At 49.9% G+C, this 12,631-nt stretch overlaps 4 protein-coding genes across 8 annotated transcripts; 2 read left to right on the forward strand and 2 right to left on the reverse strand.

The window, feature by feature from the left end:
* Positions 1-4,988: 4,988 nt before the first annotated feature.
* On the forward strand, positions 4,989-6,140 carry PPTG_03976 (methionine aminopeptidase, type I; the record flags this gene model as incomplete). Its single annotated transcript, XM_008897780.1, has 1 exon — positions 4,989-6,140. One exon carries the CDS (start codon positions 4,989-4,991, stop codon positions 6,138-6,140), a length of 1,152 nt encoding a protein of 383 aa, XP_008896028.1.
* PPTG_03977 lies at positions 5,950-6,972 on the reverse strand. Of its 2 annotated transcripts, XM_008897781.1 has the most exons (4): positions 6,777-6,972; positions 6,535-6,706; positions 6,387-6,468; positions 5,950-6,318 (listed from the first exon to the last, which is right to left on the reverse strand). In XM_008897781.1, exons 1-4 carry the CDS (start codon positions 6,932-6,934, stop codon positions 6,227-6,229), a joined length of 504 nt encoding a protein of 167 aa, XP_008896029.1. In that variant the 5' UTR covers positions 6,935-6,972; the 3' UTR covers positions 5,950-6,226. The 2 variants fall into 2 exon arrangements, with proteins under 2 accessions (XP_008896029.1, XP_008896030.1); XM_008897782.1 differs by having other exon boundaries at positions 6,387-6,706.
* Positions 6,973-7,102: 130 nt separating this feature from the next.
* On the forward strand, positions 7,103-9,520 carry PPTG_03978 (hypothetical protein; the record flags this gene model as incomplete). The annotated part of the gene is made up of 7 exons (XM_008897783.1): positions 7,103-7,203; positions 7,273-7,332; positions 7,403-7,646; positions 7,729-7,968; positions 8,029-8,136; positions 8,199-8,315; positions 8,399-9,520. The coding sequence occupies 7 exons, from the start codon at positions 7,103-7,105 to the stop codon at positions 9,518-9,520; spliced, it is 1,992 nt and encodes a 663-aa protein (XP_008896031.1).
* A 20-nt stretch (positions 9,521-9,540) lies between these two features.
* Positions 9,541-12,266, reverse strand: PPTG_03979 (hypothetical protein). Of its 4 annotated transcripts, XM_008897784.1 has the most exons (6): positions 11,199-12,266; positions 11,036-11,119; positions 10,248-10,964; positions 9,904-10,178; positions 9,748-9,824; positions 9,541-9,674 (listed from the first exon to the last, which is right to left on the reverse strand). In XM_008897784.1, the coding sequence occupies exons 1-6, from the start codon at positions 11,388-11,390 to the stop codon at positions 9,604-9,606; spliced, it is 1,416 nt and encodes a 471-aa protein (XP_008896032.1). In that variant the 5' UTR covers positions 11,391-12,266; the 3' UTR covers positions 9,541-9,603. The 4 variants fall into 4 exon arrangements, with proteins under 4 accessions (XP_008896032.1, XP_008896035.1, XP_008896034.1 ...); XM_008897787.1 differs by having other exon boundaries at positions 9,541-9,824; XM_008897786.1 differs by having other exon boundaries at positions 10,248-11,119.
* Between the last annotated feature and the right edge of the window lie 365 nt (positions 12,267-12,631).

Consider the following 12,631-nt stretch of genomic DNA (forward strand, 5'->3'; position numbering starts at 1 on the left):
TCTTTGTCTTCACTTGTAAGGGAAAGTTCACTAGGTGGTATGATCCGGACAATATAATATCCAGGTATCACAACCGACGCTAGGTCTACTATTCCCACCTTCACTGAGCTTCCACGGCCAATATCGTTCCAGATCTTAAGGGCAGGAAGGCACTTGTATAACACAGTGCAAATTCGAGTCTGATTTGTAGTTAGATTCTATTCACCAACTGTCTCTACCTTTACAACCACTAAATCTCCCATCTTAGCTAGGCACCTGCTCTTCTTTGGTGATCTTCATCGTCCAGTTGCCCTTCGTACCGGATCTTAGCCGATCGTCAGCGTAGTCCTTACCTTATGACCAGATCACAGGGTTTTCGGGTACGGGTACCAGAAAACTTTCTTGGGTGGGTGGGGGGTATACCGGAATTTAACAATAACGATTCGGAAATAAAGCTGCTGCCTACAATACACAATGTCGAATATAGAAGCATCGATATCAGGGGGCTCTCCCTGTAGCGCCGAATTGATGGTGATCTATTTAGAAAACGCGTGGCGTTCTGTTAAGGCGGTGGTGATCTAATCGACATAGATAATGCTTTTTTTAAAAATTGCAGCCTTTGTGAGCTGCAGCTAACCTACTGAAGCAGCGGCCAGAAGTCACACTTTCACTTTGGGTGAGGCTGGTAACTCAAATGCCAGAAACAGGACACCATATCATGTACTACATAGTATATTGCAGAATTCGCTCAAAACATCTATGCTGGCTGACTTTGTGGTTGTGGATAAGAAAATGCGATCTGTCAACAAAGACAAGAAACAAAACTTGCAATGAAGTTACTGTAGTAATTCGCTATCATTTCGCTAAATAGTTTTTGCGGTGGGTAGAAATGGAAAAGGATCCTAAATCGTTGCCATACCAAAAAGTATCCGACCTCCGACAGCCTCCGACCGCAAAAAAAAGGACAGTTATGTGTAGACTGTATGTACATTATCTGTTCGTAGTGTTGATGCTTGGGGGGGGGGGGGGGGCTAAAAAAATCTGTAAGTCCAGAATCAGCTAAAAACAAATCTGATTTGTAGCAGCACTATAGCCGGAATCCCAGGCGTGTGGGCCGAGAAAACAGCACAAAACGTAAATATGTATTTTCTAGAGGTCATGGGGCATATTCACACATCATGGCAAATTCAGCAATGAGGGCCCGCTCCAAAATTCAGCCTTTAACGAGAATTTTACACGTAATTACTCTTCAGTGGACTACACGACACGACAGACGTGGGTACAAACTCGACAACAAGGTTTTCGTCGCTGGTAACACCGCAAAGCCAGCGCAAGCACCATTCTTGTTTTCCCCGGCAAGGCACAGGCGGTGGCGACCTGTATGTTGTATGTTGTATACATGTGTTACGTGCGACCGCCTCTGCTCGCTGTGCGAGGTGTGTTAGCTTGCGTTGAGGTTAACCTTGCTGTTCTGAAAAGATGTTAAGCTTGGTGCTCGACGTAGATCTCAAATTTGTGTCCTTGTTCTCTGTTACGATGTTTACTCTGTTGTTCCTAACGGAGGTTAAGCTTTGTGCACGACGGCGCTGCTCTAGCAACAGACTGCTAAAGACGCAGTACACTCTGTGTTTACCTGGTTTATTTTTTCCCTTACTGGTCTTATTCTTCCGTGTCGTTCAGTGAGTTGTCCTCCACAGCCCCATCATCGAAGAACTTCTTGCGGACAAGAAGGCGGCGCTCCTCTTCGAAGGCAGCGACAACAGATGGATGGATGTGCACGCCAGGCTCCCAGGTTGGCTCCCAGTTCACCATGTAATACATCTTGCCGTTAACACGCTTCCAGTTCCACCGCGCTTGCGCACGTGGTGCTGTTTCTCGCCGTCGATGTTTTCGCCGCCATCCTCCTCATCACCAGGAGGAGGTGCAACCAGCCACTCGGGTACGTCGCCAAGACTCGCTCGCCGCTTCTTTTGTCCTGCGAGGGCAGCGCAGATCACGTCGATAGCTTCCGGTAGCAAGCTTGCGGAGGCGACAACAATGTTCATGGTAAGGCGGAGGTACCTGATTGCTTCATCACTAATCCAGATCTTGTGCTTCTTGCTAGCAGCCATGCAGAGAGTCTTGAACCCCTTCGCCGAGCTGATGGCGTTCTTGGAGGGCTTTAACGGCATGTCGGGGGAGAAGGAAATTGCAGAGTGAGCAGACGTCCAACAAAGCAACTAAGGGACTGGAATGATTTGGTGTACAAAGCAACGGTAAATTTTGGTAATTGCGGTGCGCTGACTATATCAATGGTGTTGTTAGTATGTGCGGGTACTGGGTCCACGACGCGGGCTGTAGCTTGAAGTTGTTGATAACGGTGGATGCGGTCGTTGAGATGACCGCTCTTGTGTAGCTCGCGCATAGACTTCAAGAAGTTTTGAGCTTCATGGGCGGCGATTTCGTGTTGTTGAAGAAAGGATAGTAGCTCTGCCTCAGCTTCTTTTCCGACCCCCAACACTTGGTCTGCGTACTGTGCGGCCTTCTCGTTCAGGGTGAAGCCGTTGGGATGAAGAGCTTCATGAATGCGACGGCCAGCTTGGACGTGGATCGTGTGTGCTTCGTCAGTTTGTTGGTTGACTTCCACACACGAGGTGCTTGCGTATACCACGCAAACCAGGTATCTTTCAAGCTTGAAGCTGTAAAGGTACGTCGTAGCTTTGCTGGTGGTACGTTGCTTGTATCCTCACTTGGGGCTTGCGCTGGTGGTGCTGGTTCATGTTTGTTGTAGACTTTGGCCTCCATCATAGCTAGCCGCGTGTCAAGGTTTTGGTTGCCTTGGATTAACTGCTCAATCAAAACCGCTTGGCGACGCAATAGTTGATGTTTTGCGATATTTAGCGTCGTCACTGTTGTGTGCATTTACTGTGGTGCTTGGTTTGCAGACGAGATGCGACGACCACGCCAGTAGCTCGCTCACGCTGATGGCTTTTTCCAAGGCGCAAGCTTCGATCCGTTGAACAGCAAGGCCGTTTGCATTCACACGCTTCAATGCCGGTAGTGGAGTAGCAGATATACCATGAGAGTATCGAGAACTCGTGCGTTGATGTTGTATGCTGGCATTTCCAGACTCGACGAAGACCAAAATAGCGACGACGCAACAATTCGAATCTTTGCTTGCGTATCGGAGTCAAAGATGTCTAGCGCTAGCAGATGGACGGGCTGCTCGGCATCACGGCTGCTCAACACGCGTCCGATTTTGTGGTCCTCTGTCGGAGTGTTGAAGACGTAATTGAAGGCCTTGTTCGTCGCTGACATGTTCCACGCTCCTCTATCGAAGATCCATTGGACGCGCATGCCTGCTCCGTTAGCGTGCTGTGCCCCGTCACGGCGTAACGAATGCGACGTCAATTTCTCCGCCACCCCAGCATTAGCGACGACTCGATCAAGGACACGATTCACGTAGCTGTGAATACCGGGTAGTGGGTTGACACTCGATTTCTTTCCAAAAACCTCCGGTTGGGCTACAGCTTCTGATGGTTGATCAAGTCGAGTAATGGCATTTCCGGCTTAATTGAAGAATGAGGCGTGAACTGCTGCTCAGGGAGTTGGCTTAGGAGCGACACTGTCGGAGACTGCTGGAAATGGGTGATTTACGCAAGAGCAATGACGAGTAGTGGTCAGGTGGAAAAGTCATCATCCGGGAAAGAGCGATAGGCCTTGTTCTTCGGATTCTTGACACGGATGAAGCGAACGAAGAAGATGTCGCCAGAGCCAATTGAAAGGTTTGCCTTGCGAAGAATCGTTAAGTCCGAAGCACGTCCAAACAGGTATCAAAGCAAACACAGGAGAGCAGCATCCTGGTAGTCAGCGGCAGTAACAGCAGTTGAATACTGATACTCAGTCATCTGCTTTAGGGCCTTTTCGTGTAGGCCGACGCCTTGTTGACGGACGAGCCAGACTTCTGCTTCATGCAGTGTCGCTCCAGCACTTGACCCTTCCTCAGTAGATTCTTCTCCACCGCTGCGCGATGCTGAGGGAACTGATCAAGCAGCCAGTTCTTAGCCTGGCGGTAGTACTGCATCACCGTGTGTCGAGCTATAAGTTGTCCATTGCGACTTTACTTTAAGTCCAGGTGCGTGCCGAACTTGTCCACTACGGCTTCGAGAATGAGAGGAGCGCTTTCTCGCTGCACGCATATCTCCAGGTAGTCCCAGCTCACGTCTTCCTCTTTCAGGATTTTCAGGAACTCTTTTGCCGCACCTTCGCGGGCACGCTTCGTGTTGGCAGGCGCAAGGTCGCTAGGACTCATGGCTAGTCGGAGGACTCAGAGATCGGTTGTTATTCGTGAAATATGCGGATGATAGAGGAACTGTAACAGAATGTCAATATCTCGGAGACACCTCCGACGCGATATGTCGGAGGTGTGGATATGCGTCCTTCACAATCGCAATACGTCTCTGATTGGATGAAATAAAGTGGACAGTGATCATTCATTCGCTAGTATAACCAATTTTGATAAAGAACACATTTGATTGGTCAAAAAGATGAATAATGAGTTATAGCGAATTTGGAGATTTAATGATATTCATCCATAGCTTGAGTGTCGGCAGGTTGATATTGTGGTGCCCTCACGACTAGCTCATATTTCTCGGGATATTGGCTGAAATATGGTCGCTGAGGTCAGCTGAGATGGGCTCTACAATAGTCAAGAGATCCTGATAGGTCGTGCTCGACGGCTGTCGATCAGAACGGAAATCTATGCTGTCGAAGTGAACAAGATAAATGTTTATTTTTGCATTTTTGCGATTCGAAGCCGTTGCGAAGGAGCATGTTGAAGAGGCTGTTGACTTAAGTACGAAAATTTCGCGCCCCAGCCCTACTTCGGATTTAATGGAAGAGATGGCTACACGTATGCTTCTGCAACAAGGAAACACCGCTCGCACACGTCACAGATACCTCGATCCCTTCCTCGTCGCACCGTGCGCCAGGCAACCATTCATTCGCAGATTGGAGCGGCAGCAGACAGGATGACAGGAGGCGCTTCGTGTGTGACCCCGACGTGTGCCAAGAGCGGCTCGCTCATATGTCCGACATGCAAGAAGCTGGGCATTCCGCCGGCCATGAGCACATTTTGCTCGCAGGAGTGCTTCAAGGGTTACTGGTCTTCGCACAAGGCGCTGCACAAGATGTTTACACAGGCCATAGCAGCAGAACAGGCCCGCGCTGAGAACGCATCGCCCTTTGACGGCTACGAGTTCACGGGCAAGCTGCGGCCTGGTAAGGTCTCGGAGACGGTCAAGGTCCCTGAGACCGTCAACCACCCCGACTACGCTGAGACGGGCATCCCCGAAGCGGAACAGCGTGCTCGACGTGAAAGCAACATCATCCCAGTGTACACTCCCGAGCAGATCAAGGGCATCCGCGAGGCCTGCCGTCTCGGCCGTGAGGTACTAGACATCGCAGGTAAGGCACTGCGTCCTGGCGTCACCGGAGATGAGATCGACAAGATCGTGCATCAAGCCTGCATTGAACGCGGCTGCTATCCATCGCCACTCAACTACTATCACTTCCCCAAGTCGGTCTGCATCTCGATTAACGAGGTTATTTGCCACGGCATCCCGGACTCCCGTCCTTTTGAGGACGGAGATATCGTCAACCTCGATGTGACGGTGTATAAGAATGGCTATCACGGAGACTTGAACGAAACATTCCTCGTCGGCACTGTTGATGAAGAAGGTGTACACCTGGTGAAGACAACATTCGAGAGTCTGGCTGCGGCAGCCAAGATCATTCGCCCCGGCACGATGTTCCGTGAGCTGGGCAAGCATATCTCAGCGGTTGCCACCGCCGAGGGGTTCTCGGTTGTGAAGTCATACTGTGGCCACGGTGTTGGAACGCACATGCACGGCATCCCGGACATCCCTCACTATGCTAAAAACAAGGCCGTTGGCATCATGAAGCCCGGAATGGTCTTCACTATTGAACCGATGATCAATGTCGGCACGTGGCGTGACCAAACGTGGCCTGATGAATGGACCTCAGTGACAAGAGATGGATTGCGCTCGGCGCAGTTCGAGCACACGTTCCTCGTGACGGAGACAGGCTACGAAATCCTAACTGCGCGTGAGAATGAGCCTGACATGGAATGGAGTCAGGCAAAGCTGCAGCGTCCGCTCTAAGCTGTGATGTAAGTAAACCACTGTAGTTTACTGATTGATATCGATTTCGTGTACTCTGCACTTCATAAAAACAAGTTTGCTTGCGTTCATTTTCGCATCCAGTATTCGGGACTGTAATACTTGCGGTTTCGAAGCTTCTCGACGGCGTAGATACTGCAGGCATAATAGCACAGAGCTCCTGTAGTTGACATCCAAGTACTCTGAATTTCACGCTATCTAGACTCATTTCAACAATGGTAGTCCTACCTATCTTGTGGATGCCGGACAAAGCTGCGTAGCCTTGGACGTCCCAGATATCCGCGTGAGCATTTCCCAACGAAAGTAAGTTCTATATAGGCGTAACACACATGACAACTACCAGATACAAAGCACACAGGAGGTTGATACTGCATACCATTCGAACAATGCCCAGGATAATGGTCAGACAGATATACAGCGGATGCACCAGCAGAACGAGACGAAAATGGGAATAAAGCATGCCGAAAAGACCACTGCGGAATAGAAAGGTGCCGCCTAGTAGCATGAGAAGGTTGATGAGAGCTGCAATCTGGAGCAAAACCTGCACACTGTTGCAGTCGTCCCAACACGACATCAAATATTAGACAACAATGTATAGGCAGCTTCCAGCCCACTCACAACGAGACAATTGAGTCGCTACTGTTGTCCAATACGTCTTGACCCGGCAGATCTCCATACTCAATGGAAGAATTAAGTCCGACGTCCACGAGGTACAAACACGCAGCCAGCGCCGCGTTGACACCGAAGAACGGTGGCACGTCGCCGCCGATCTTCATGGAGTTGCATTCGACCAGCGAAAAACTGCAACTTTTTCAAACTAACGTTAAATTCGTTTGATTTTATTTTACATTTTGTACGCTGGTTATTTAACAAGTTGCAAACTTTTGGCGCCAAATTTCTGTCGCCCTTCCAGCAGGGAAGAGGAGGTACGGGACGGTGTCGTCATGGGGATATCGGGCCTCCTGCCGGTGCTCAAGAGCATCACCGAAACCAAAAACATCGAGGAGTACAAGGGCCGTACGCTCGCCATCGACGGCTACTGCTGGTACGCGGTTAATCTCGATATTTCAATCCATTCAGATTCTTCTAACTTAAATTAATATCTCACACGCAGGCTCCACCGTGCCATCTACTCGTGCAGTCAAGAAATATGCCTTGGACAGGAGACCGATAAGTGCGTGAGCCTGAAGGATAGTAGCTTTTTACAGTTCGCGGCATTAACACGATTGGGTTTTAATATGCAGATATGTAACGTATTTCATGGATCGGATCACTGCGTTGCTCCACAACGGTGTGACTCCTTACGTTGTGTTCGACGGAGGCCCTCTCCCCATGAAGAAGGGGACGGAGGAGGAACGACGCAAGTCGAGACAGAAGAACCGAGAACTCGGCATCCAGCACTACAACAACAAGCGATTCGGTGAGGCTCGCAAGTGCTTCATTCGAGCTGCAGACGTGTCTCCTTACATGGCTCATCGAGTCATCCAGGTGAGCTGTGCTCAGTGATTCTTCTTTGCGCAAAAAATGCTGATTTTGCTGTGATTTTCTGCACCGGTGTCGCCTCAATCAGCATCTGAAAGCACACAACGTGGCTTATGTGGTGGCTCCGTACGAAGCAGACGCTCAACTCGCGTATTTGGTGAAGAACAGACTCGCGGACGGTGTGATCACCGAAGACTCGGATTGCCTTCCTTTCGGCTGCCAAACTGTGCTATTTAAAATGGACCGCGACAATGTTGCACAGGAAATCCAGACAGCGAACCTCAAGAAGAACAAAGGGATGAGCTTCCACATGTTCACAGAGCAAATGGTACGATAGTTTGTTATTGTGGTATTGGGAAGCTAGTTATATCTAACCTTGAGGATATAGTTCCTTGAAATGTGTATTTTTTCAGGATGTGATTACTTGCCAAGCATTCCAGGCTTTGGTCTGAAAAAGGCTTATACTGCGATGAAACAGCACGGCTCCTTTACGAAGGTGCATCAGGGAAATATTGCAAACCAAGTTGTCTTCTGTATCCTAACTTCGTTTTCTTTCAGATCATTCGAGCATTGCGTCTTGAAGGAAAAGTCCGAGTCCCCGCAACCTATGAAGAAGACTTTAGGAAGGCAGTACTGACGTTTCGGCATCAGCGAGTGTATTGCCCCACGAAAAAGGTTTGTAAGCATGTAAAGCTCAACAGTTCAATTGGATCTCGGTGCCGTGTGCTAACCCGTTGTCACGATCGCATATCTGACAGGAACTGGTTCCACTAACACCGATTCCTGCGGATTTACTGGAAACTGACCCAGCAATGGACTTTGTAGGGCCCATGCTTCCTAGTGACGCTGCAAAGGCAATTGCTGATGGATATATGGATCCTATTACCATGATGCCATTCCCAGCCAAAGCATTACTGCCTCCTCGCAACTCAATCCAACCAAACACCACTAAATCGATGCAACCGTCACGTAAGGTAGCACCCACTCCGAAACCGAAAGTAGCGATCACTTCATTCTTCCACGCCTCAGAGTCTGCAGCAGCTGCAGTATTCAACGCTCCTCGAACGAAGCCAACCCCCACGAAAAGAAAACTTCCTCCGTCATTTATGGACAAGTGGGCTTCGAATGCTGCATCACCCGATGAGAAAAACACGCAAAGCGAGGCTTCCGATTCGGCTCCGAAACCCGCCACGAAGAGTCCACTCGTGACAAGTCGGTTTTTCGGTATAAACCCCAAGAAGATGTCACCACCGGACGAATGCGTAAAGAAGAGCGCGCCGCGTACGCTGGACTCGTCAACTACGTTTCAAAGCCAAGAGCCACGCGGATTCGATGTGGCAAGAAACATCTCGTTTGATCCGCTAAGCGATAAGGTCCGTGTGCTACCGACTGTGGGAGATAATGGGATTTTGAAGGAGAACCAAGCGCCAAATGCTCAGGAGACGATACCCAGCCCCCAAATACCTACGAAAGAAACAGCGTTTTCAAGAATGATGCGCGCTGGCTCGATGCTCCAACAGCATAGGCTGAAGAAAAGAAAGAGCATTGGTCCAGGCTTTCGTAGTGGAAAACCGCGCATCCCTCTTTCTAGTCGAATTGAACTTCTCGCATTTTCCAGGAACCGCAAAGCGGATGAACCTACGAGGATTCCGAGTACACTTTCCAACTCGCAGCTTGAGTCGACAGACGCGTCTGAACATATCGACGACCCCGATGACCCACCGGAAAGTTTGAAAGCAGAGGATGACATCGACACCAAAGCGACCATGAGCACAATTGACGAGCAGCCTGCTGGAATAGAAACGATTGTCCGTTCCTCAAAAGAAACTACCGTAGCAGCACCGATAGCATCGTTCGATCGGTTCCGCTTTCAACATTGAAGGACTACCTTGTCGACACTGTAGTGCTCAGAGTTTGAATGTATTTGTGCAAAATATCTGCATTCATCCCTACAAAAAAATCCCTACATCGAAGTGATTTCCCGTTTGCATAGAGGACAACTGTTGTTTTCACGAATCCAGCCACCAACGCAATCTACCCCATCACAAACACACATAAGAGCTGATAAAACAAAAGCACCAGTCCAACGCGAAAAACTGCACCTTACCTTCGTGAAACACGTGAGCACACGGAAGTGTCATCGCTCGGTCATTCGGTACAAAATTGTACTGGCAGATGATACAACTGCAAGTATACATCAACAATTTCACGAATAGTGGTTGGCAAGAGTCAAAAACCAATGGACTGAAAAGATGCAACGTACGTATCGTCACCGTGGCCATGTGTCCATTTATGGGTTGGGAGACTTGACAGCACTCGAACAGCCATTTGCCGCCACCTTTCCTTTTTCACGTCCCCGACTTCCTCTCCAAGCCTCAAGAGTTCTTCATAGGACATATTATCCGGGTCGATATTGCGCTGCTGACCCTCCAATCCCGATAATAGCAAGTTGTTAGACAAATGAGCTTGCTGGTTGTATTCTTGCTGAACCGATTCTCGGAGTAGACGTGCCTCATACTCTTCGAATGCGGCAATATTCTGCAAGTAGAAACAAACTTGAACTGAGATTCTAGCGCGTGTTAGAGCTGACATTGAGTTGCGTCTTACCTCTTGTTGCTGGAGATAACGTGCCAAAGCAAGCGAAGCCTCCTCGTCGCTCTCAGCCCTGGGTCGTGGTGCGGGAGAAGGGATTGTCGGTGGCACCGGCGATGAGTTTGTCGCTGCCGCCACAGGAGACGGTGCCGGGGATGGATCAGACGCCCAGCCATATCTATCATGATGATGCGTACGAGGCTCCAGTTCCTGTTCGAGCTCGTATCCATACGCACGCGCAGCAGTTCGTTCTGGTGAATGATGGTGAAAGCCAAGACGCGGTCGAGTGCGGGTACGGGGCTCCCCACTGTGCAGTGTCATGGAGTGAGTCGATTGTGGAGAACTGTGTGAAGTGGTCGATTGGTCTAAGTGTAGTCCATGGCGCTGCATCCGTCGCGACGGACTCGATATTGCTTGGTTTGAATCGGTAAAGCTGGAAGGCAGAGTGAAATCCAAGTGCAGTCGCCTTCGTGACGAAGGCGTCGAGTACGTCCTTTCAGAGTTGGTTCGCCAGTTCTCTAGCGTATTTTCCTTCTCCTCCTGATCGTCACTATTGTGTGATTCCCTTGTCGATAGTTGTGGAGACCCGAGAGACGAAGTCGGGCTTTCAGCGCAGATGTCATCCAGCGCATAGCTCCGCAAGCTTCTCGACACGCTGTTTTGTGGATCGTTGTTGCTTGTCATTGCGGAGCTGGAGCGAGGACGGGGACTTGTGAGGTCTATCACCGAAAACTGAGCATATTATTGGGGGTTAAATCCTACGTAGCCTTGTATCAATAGCGATGGATAGAGAACAGACTTACCGATGATGTCCGCGAGTTCGGCGTGGACTCGACACTCTGTGACGTGTCGGATTGTGAAGTGGACGTTTGACCGCCATTATCGCTCTTTTTACGACAGCGGATAGCAGAAACTCATCAGCATTTCAAGTAATAAACTACGTCAATATTTGGAGAAATGACGCACCCCATTCGAATCCATCAGGAGGCGGTTATGTGAGCGCTCCAGCCGCACATAGCGCCGCTTCAAACGCGCGTACTTCTTCTCAAGTAGATCGCGCTGTTGCCGCTCACGAGCGAATGCTGCTTCCATGGCGCGCAGCCGACGCTCCGTGTCCAATCTACTGCGGTCCATTGCACAAAAGAAATGTTTGTGCATATCTGTGTTTTGGCGCCAAATCGAAGTACCGAGACAGATCACTTTAAGAGCATGTGCTCTTACTTTAGCTTTTCCTTTACAAGCTGAAGAAGTTCAAAAAAGAACGCTAATAAGAGCAAGTTGCTCTTACCATATGAATGGGTTGAAAAAATCGCGAATGATCTCTTCGGCCGTCCACACGACGATGGAACAGTGCTATGCTAGCACTGCTAGCGGATGCTGCCCGAAACACTGCCGGCATTTGACTGCTGAATAAGCAGGGCTCCTTCTCCGGGGTGTAAGACGTGCTCAAATATGCATCCAGTATTGCCGCCTATTCCAGCTGCAGAGTGTCAGTGCATCTCAACGGAATTGAGTCCATAATGAATAATGAATTGTCCCGCAGTTCGTTTCAGAGGTGGGGGTGTAGGAATGGCAAGGGAGGCTGGAGATTCATGGCGTTTGTGCGGAGGTCTTCCGCTGGAGGAAGAAGCATGCGTTCAATGCTGAACTGAGGTTAACCTGCCCTAGTGTAATCCAAGGCTCTCTTGTAGGTGACTAGCCCACCAACAGTATTGCAGCTTTGGTTAATCGCAGTGACGCCGATTAATAACGACCCCGTTGCTTGACGTCCAGATTCGTGCTGAGCACGGCCTGCAAAGCCTCAAGTGAGACTTGCGCTTTGCTTGTTGATGGCCAGCAACCAACCGTGCGCCGCACGGTGTGGCCTGCCTCATCAACCAGCGTTGATTTGGACCGTTTGCTTGACGCTTGAATGGAAATCCGGGGAAAAAGAAGGTAGGAAAACTCAACTTGTCCGACGGCGGCGCGCTAGACAGCCAATGGAAACCGTCCCTGGTGCCCTGACCGTGCGCCAGGAGAACTTGATCCCTCCACGATGTGCAAATTTGCAAAGGTTTATCCGACGGCGGCGCCGACTTTGGTGTGGTTGTGACACGTTTGGTCCTTCGCCAACCACTCTACGGCTCTCTCTGCGCCGGGCCGGTAGATACGAACCCACTGGCCGCTACAGAAGCCGCGGTCATCATTCCTGCATTTGCTCTCCAGCGTCCACACCACCAGCATCGACTGTAATTTTCGCTCTCTATAATTCAGCACAATGGCCGAAGAAACATGCTGTGGGTGCGTCACTCTCGATGGGGACAATGAGTACGACATGGGGCTACATATTGGCTCCATCTTCATCATTTTCGTCGTGTCCGCGGCCGGAACTATGATCCCTATCATCTCGCAGAAGATCC

The sequence above is a fragment of the Phytophthora parasitica genome (assembly GCF_000247585.1).
Source record: "Phytophthora parasitica INRA-310 unplaced genomic scaffold supercont2.6, whole genome shotgun sequence".
Taxonomy (NCBI): domain Eukaryota; phylum Oomycota; class Peronosporomycetes; order Peronosporales; family Peronosporaceae; genus Phytophthora; species Phytophthora nicotianae.